General features: G+C 42.6%; 1 protein-coding gene across 2 annotated transcripts in view; it reads right to left on the bottom strand.

Moving 5' to 3' along the window:
* Nucleotides 1–1,390: 1,390 nt before the first annotated feature.
* GOSR2 (golgi SNAP receptor complex member 2) overlaps nt 1,391–6,778 on the bottom strand; it is a 13,394-nt gene continuing 8,006 nt past the window's right edge. The window contains exons 5-6 of one of the 2 annotated variants that reach the window (XM_082494947.1): nt 4,656–4,796; nt 1,391–1,852 (exon numbers count right to left, since the gene is read on the bottom strand). In XM_082494947.1, coding sequence (XP_082351073.1) covers nt 1,691–1,852; nt 4,656–4,796 — 303 coding nt within the window. In that variant the 3' untranslated portion in view covers nt 1,391–1,690. The remainder of the gene's footprint in view (nt 1,853–4,655; nt 4,797–6,778) is intronic. The other variant, XM_082494948.1, reaches the window with a different exon arrangement.

Genomic DNA, 6,778 nt, shown 5'->3' with positions numbered 1-6,778 from the left:
AAACAAGCACAGCTAAAGCCTGTTTCACTTGCCCATATTACCTGAAATCCATTTTTTACCATTATTAATACCATTTCTCCACGTTTGCAACAGGCTACATGATAATCAAAGCAGAGCTGATTGCAGCAAAGACAGGATGCAGAATTTGTAATCTATTACAAATTAAGACCCACAACCATACCAGACAAAAAAAAAAAAAAAAAAAAAAAAGAAGGATTTGCCAGCATTATGCCACATCTTCTGAATATGACACTTCTGGGCCACTGTCTGACACCTGGAAATGCTCCAGACATGTACAGGGACAGAGATGGGAATGTATCTGAAGGCCGACTGAAATGGATGATGCCCAAAATCCCAGGATGGCCATTCTGATAGAGCCCCCACAGTCTGCGGGGAAAGGAGTACCATATTTAAACAATGAGGCATTTCATAACCATGGATATTTAAATGTGGACAGACATCTACAGGCAAGGAGATCCGTCTAAGTTGGTGGTCATCTCTGTGAGATGAGATGTATGAGAATGTCTTTCACAGTAAATTTGCAGATACAGAGGATAATGCAAAGAACACCCCAAGGATGAGGGATGTTTACCATCCCAAGGCACGTAACTTCAGGAAACTCTTCTGACGACAGCTAATTTCAAGAGAAAGGTCTGTTGCCCTGATCCCACTGTTATTCTGAACGTAAAGAACAGCAGAGACAGCCCATTCCGCCTCTACAAACACAAAACCCATGAATCTGAATTTGAGCACAGTGAAGACTTGCCTGCTTTGACACGAAAAGTACCAGCTACAGAGTGCAAAACCCCAACTGACCATCTCAGAAAAGGAATACAACTCCCCAAAACGTGATGTGCATTAGCACTAAAAATGTCAGTCTTAAAGAGTTTCTGGAGGTTGGATTTGGTACGAGGCACAGCGAGATGACACAGGCCTGACGCCCCCCTGACCGAAAGCAGGCAGGCGTACAGCATTCAGCTCCCACGGGGCAGCAGCGGGGCACAAAAAGGTACCAAAACATACCTCAGGTAAGATGAGAAGCATTTCAGCCTAAAATGGGAAGATCTGTGCTGGTTAATACTGTACGCGTGAACAAAAAAACGTTAGCTGAGGTTATAACCGTGCTTTAAGGCCCTTCCCCACAAATCCTTCTCCCTCCAAGTGCAACAGTGAGTTTACAGGTGGGAACCCTTCACTTCCCACCTCTTTTGCACACTTACTCGGCAGGCGTGTGCCCACGAGCAATGCAAAACTCTCCTCCAGGGCATTCTTTCATTGCAGAATACAGGGATCAGGGTCACTTCTAGCTAGCAAAGGAAAGGCTCACTACATCTTACGCTGTGCCTTTGCATCCTCTCATCCCTACTTACCCACACGGACACTCCTACCTTGCAATGCAGCTGGGCAAAACCTTCACTTCTGCTTCCTATTTATGCAGATTCTGAAACTCACAGACAGTAAGGTGAGAGCAGTAAAGGCCAGGGCTATTTTTATAGGGCCATTCTCAACTACAGCATTCCCAGAAAAATTTGTTTCCCTATATGCTTTCCACATGACGTGTCTGAGTGTGATTTGTAAACTCGGAAGTTCACAGGAGGGGCTCATCCAAAGCGGTGCTCGGAGGAAAAAGTACAGTTTGGAGGACAGTCCATCTTGCTCCAAAAGACAATCTCCTCTGGAGTTCAGTAGCTCATGTCAGATACTGCACGACGAGAAACATAATTACACAAGTCAAAATCATTCCCCCAATCATGAAGTATTTATCTTGAAAGGCTCGCTTCTCAATCAGCCGCATTACTGTATTGGATAAGCCCAACATATTGGCAACATCCAGGATCTTCTTATGAGTACCCTAAGAAGAAAAAGACAGCAAAGAAACAGTTAGCCTCACGGTCCAACACTTCTTATTCCACAGTCCACGAATATATCATCACAGATGGCAAATGATGAATTCTGTCTGATAGAACTTGCTATCAGCCAACAGTTCTACAATTTCAGAGGAGATGGCCACAGGACCCTGGGAATAGCTGGATGATCAGACTCATTAATTCACACACATGAACAGGAATGTGGTTAAAGATACAAAACAATCTGTCCAGACAGAGACGTCATAAAGAGCGGCTCAGAGAAAATGCACTCTCTACAGAGGCGTCAAGAGTTTTTCTGGTCCTTTTCCAGACACAAAATCTAATAACAGCTTGAAGCTTCTTGATCAGACAACCTTTCTTGCAGAACTTCCCTCCTACTGACATACAGTTCATACCAATACGAGGTTGAAAAGAAGTTCCAGAAACTTGTCAGGCTAATGGTAGAGTGCAACGAAAAGGCATATAAAAATGTAATTGCTGCAATTTTGAGAAACCCTTCCGGAGAAAAGCACTGAACAAAGACTGCCACAGGTGTACTGCAGGCAGGCCCAAACCTCAGTTTTGTTTTGCTGCTGAAACAGTTGGTGTTATTAAGAATGTGGATCCCACCAGTTACCCCGTCAGCAGTTGGCACATGACAGATAAACCCAGTGAGCTGCAGAACCGGAGGTACCAGGAAATGAGCTGAGGGAGTCACTACTGCAGTGCAGCAGGAATACTGCTACTTTATTTCAGGGCACCAAAGGAAACTGTATGAAATTTGCATTGAATTGAATATTGTAGCTACTTCAAAGGGAGCTACAGAAAAGGTGGAGGGACTCTTGATCAGGGAGTGGAGTGACAGGACGAGGGGTAATAGTTTTAAACTGAAAGAGGGGAGAATTTCTTTAGATATGAGGAAGAAATTCTTGACTATGAGGGTGGTGAGCCCCTGGCCCAGGTTGCCCCAAGAAGCTGTGGCTGCCCCATCCCTGGAGGTGTTCAAGGCCAGGTTGGACGAGGCTTGGAGCAACCTGGGCTGGTGGGAGGTGTCCCTGCCCAGGGCAGGGGGTGGGACTGGATGGTCTTTAAGGTCCCTTTCCACCCAAACCATTCTACGATTCTATGAAATACAGGCACGCAGATGGGCTCTGGGCACAGTTCAGAGCTGGATCGTCCCCTCTGGGAATAAGGGAGAGAACTCACGGCTGCAGAGTCACGACGGCACAGCTAGGTGAGGTCAGCTAGACAAATGGGTAACATACCCCGATGGGCCAGCAGAGGTGCCACACTGTGCACTGCAGCTCAGCTTACAGCATGCAATTGGAGAGACGTTGGCCAGGACCAGCCTCCAGCACACCTACGTGTGCGCAGAGACGTGTATGGCTAGGAAGTAGCCTTGTCCCATCATGGCGATGATAACGGACCCAGTCTCTCAAAATGACTTCTGGGTCCAAGTTCTTAACAGAACACCCTGCTTCAGAAAGCTGTAAGACTTCAGTTATTTCTTCTCTGAGCAAGGTCAATAGGACAAATTCCTAACACAATGCTCTACTACCACGCTTTAACTTTAAAATAAAAACTCTAGCTTCTGTTCTCACAGTCTGCTGTATCTTTGGTCTCGGAAGAATACAAAGGTGACATTTGGGAAGTGTATTGAATATCAACCTGAGTTAAGATCAGAAAAGCTCTCTGTGCACAGAGTTTATATCAACTATATTAGACATACGTGCACTAACAATTTCTCAATCCATAAAATATACAGATTTGCACTACCAAATTAGATACCAGTTTCTTCAGTAGAAGGCTGTGTAGGTATTCAGGCCCTTTGCTGAAATCAGGTTATGTCTCAGCTGGTAAAACATAACCAAATTTTTCACCTTCATTTCATACCACTCACATTAAACCCCTGGATACTACACTTCCAAGTTCAGCACTTTCCCTGTCTCTGCAGCAGTCTTTTCACACTACTTCAGAACAAAAGAAAACCTTGCTTGGAGAAGAGAAACCAGAAAACAATAGGAAAGTGAAGACACTTCAATTCTTGCAGTCCATGGAATCGTGAAATAGAACAATTAGAACAGTGAAAGCCTTGTGGCAATTTGGAAATACTTGGTTCATACCTGTCTATTTATATCCAATACCCCAGAAGTTACAGATTACCATGCTTCCAAACGAACCCATTTATCTTGGTAAGCTCTGTGCTAGCTGCTTCTGCCAGACTTGTAAACATGCAACAAAGTCTCTGATAGTGTAAAAAAAGCTAAGCTAAGGGGAAAAAGGAATATGAACAGATGTTTCCTCATCTGTGAGTGAGAAGAAGTATCCCCCTGAAAACATACGAACATGATGCTCCTAAAATTACAGACTATCAGTAGCAGCAGCCAGAGACACATTAACAACTTTACTATTACAGTTCAGACCTGAAGTATCCTTGACTTGCCACAATTCGGCAGCTGAGGCCAAGCATGCTTACGAGCCATTCCGTCCCATTCTTCACCTGAACAAAAAAAAAACCCAACCAACCAACCAACCAAAACTAACATAAGGGAACAAAACATAACATTCAGCACTCCAGATACTAACTACTGTGTGGGGGAAGACTGCTAGGCCGTCCAGCCACAGAAAGAGCTTAAAGATGTTCCTAGTAAGATGATAAAATGTTCAGGTTTAGTTAAAATGGGAGTTTGGGCCTTTCCCAGCTTGAAGCGGTGCACTGACACAAACTTATGTATTTATTTTACTTAGCCTGGTCATCACGAACGCAGAAAAACGTGGGGTCTTTTTGGTAAAAAACGATGCCCCCACCTTTAAAGTCACTCTCTGGTCCCTCAGCCCCTGAAGGATGTTGGTCCCACTGCCAATAAGATCATCCATGCCACGGTGGGCATTCTGGAGGGATTCGTTAAACTGTAATGTTTCGTCGATCGGTATGGTGGTGTCAGAGTCCTGTAGGGGAAATGCAGGGTCTTGGTTACCTTGCCTGCTCACTCATACTGCCCATACATAGTTAGATCCAGAAAAAGAACATGCAGAAACAGATGTGGCAAAAAACTTGACAGGACTTGGAAGGATTAGGTTTTAAACATTTTTTTCATAAGGATATTAAATACAACATTAATATTTGAGAAAAAAAAATAATTTAGAGAAGCCTACAGGACGCAAGCCAAAAGGCAAAGTTCAACTGCAATTAGATCTTGAAGGACAGAAAGTCAGATTAAAAGTGAAGAATTTTTTATAATCTCATTTATGATATATGTAGGAAAGGGTATTACAAGAGAGAACATCAAAACTAACAGAAGGTGTTTAACAAGGAGTCATTGCAAGCAAAAGACTTTTGAAAGATTTCACATTTCTAAGCGACAAAAAGGCCTGCAACACACAAGGGCTGGGAGATGACATTCTGTGAGTTTACAACACGGTGCAAATTTCTGATAGTGAGGGCAAATGGACATGAACCTAGTTCCCTGAAGGTCTGACTCACTCAACACCCAAAGCCTTATCTAAAAAAAATTAGTATTTTTCCAGAAAAGATGTATTAGCTCAATTAGAGCTACGAATCTTGAAATGGAAATAACTGGATAAAATTCTGTAACCTGGATGGCACAAGAGATCAGAGGATGTGATCGCTTTTGTCTTTCAAAAGCCTCCAGTTTAATCTTCTCTGGACACCGTTCCTTTGAGAAGTAAGACAATGGCTCATCACTCCCACGTTGTTTTACCAACAGGATTCATGCTATTGGTAAGAGGTAAGCGTGGGAACACTGCCTTACCTGTTCCACGTACTCAGAACAAGAACTACCAAAATGCAGAATTCATTTTTAGGGCAGAAGATGGTTAATACCCTACACCTGACTGTCAGCCCAAGGTTACATGCGTGTAACAGTACCAGTAGACTCTGGTGATTACTGTAAAAATAGTTAATATGGGGATGACACGTACGATCCAGTGTTAGATGTCGTACTGCCTAGGCGGCTGTTCTGCTTACTGTAAAAGAACGAAGAACAAAGGACAGAGATGTTAGCAGCTGCAGAGTCAAAGTTACTGGATGAAGAAGCCGCGACAGCATACTGATCAAATGTTAATGAAGCACTGAGGTGGAAATAGGTGTCTTGTCTTACATGAGTCTGCAGAGCAGAAGCACTTGGATTTGCATCTGAATGGCCGTTATTTAAGATATTTATTAAACTTCAAATCAGCAGGAATTCCATTTCCTATACAAGGAGCTTGCAGGGTTTTTATTGTACACCACAAGGCAGCAAGAAAAATACCCAAGTAGATTTGTGACCCTCCTCACGGGAAGACTAGATGGCATCATATCTTTCATTTGCTGTTAGTGGTTTTCTCCAGAATGGTACAAGGGAAGGCTTTAAAGATAAAGGCCATGTTGCTCTTCAAAGTAAGCAAAACGTTCGGCTTTCAAAAGCTCTTTGTATGTTCCAGTGATTTATTCAGGATGCTTACATGCTCAGCTGACTTTTCAATTTAGTAGAATAGGATAGTATGTAAATAGAAACTATGTAAACTTCTACCCAAAAGAGATGAGCCAATAACTGACAAATCATCATTTCCTATTGAAGCATCATTCTTTAAAAGTCACATTTTTGTAATGAGTTAAAAAGAAATACAAAATAATGATGCTATTTTTTTTTCATCTTGGGACACCTTTCAACATCTAAAGGAGAAAAAAAAACCCAATTCACCATTTATTTTGCATTCACAAGCCTGCTACTGCTCTTCGAAACTGTTCCACTTACACATGTGTTTTATTTCTGGACAAGTTTTCCTACAGGAATATTTCTCCATGTTTGCAGAGGAACACCACAGTGTTTTGAAAACAAATCAGGTTTCAAATTTCAGAGTTCCTTTCAAGTCTCGTTTATAATTTCAAAATAGCCAACAAAATGCTAGATGTCATATTTATGTCAGGC

Source organism: Vanellus vanellus (genome assembly GCF_965231255.1).
Source record: "Vanellus vanellus genome assembly, chromosome: 24".
NCBI classification, from domain to species: Eukaryota; Metazoa; Chordata; class Aves; order Charadriiformes; family Charadriidae; genus Vanellus; species Vanellus vanellus.
Note: the sequence above shows the minus strand (reverse complement) of the source record. Positions and strands in the feature narration are given on the sequence as shown.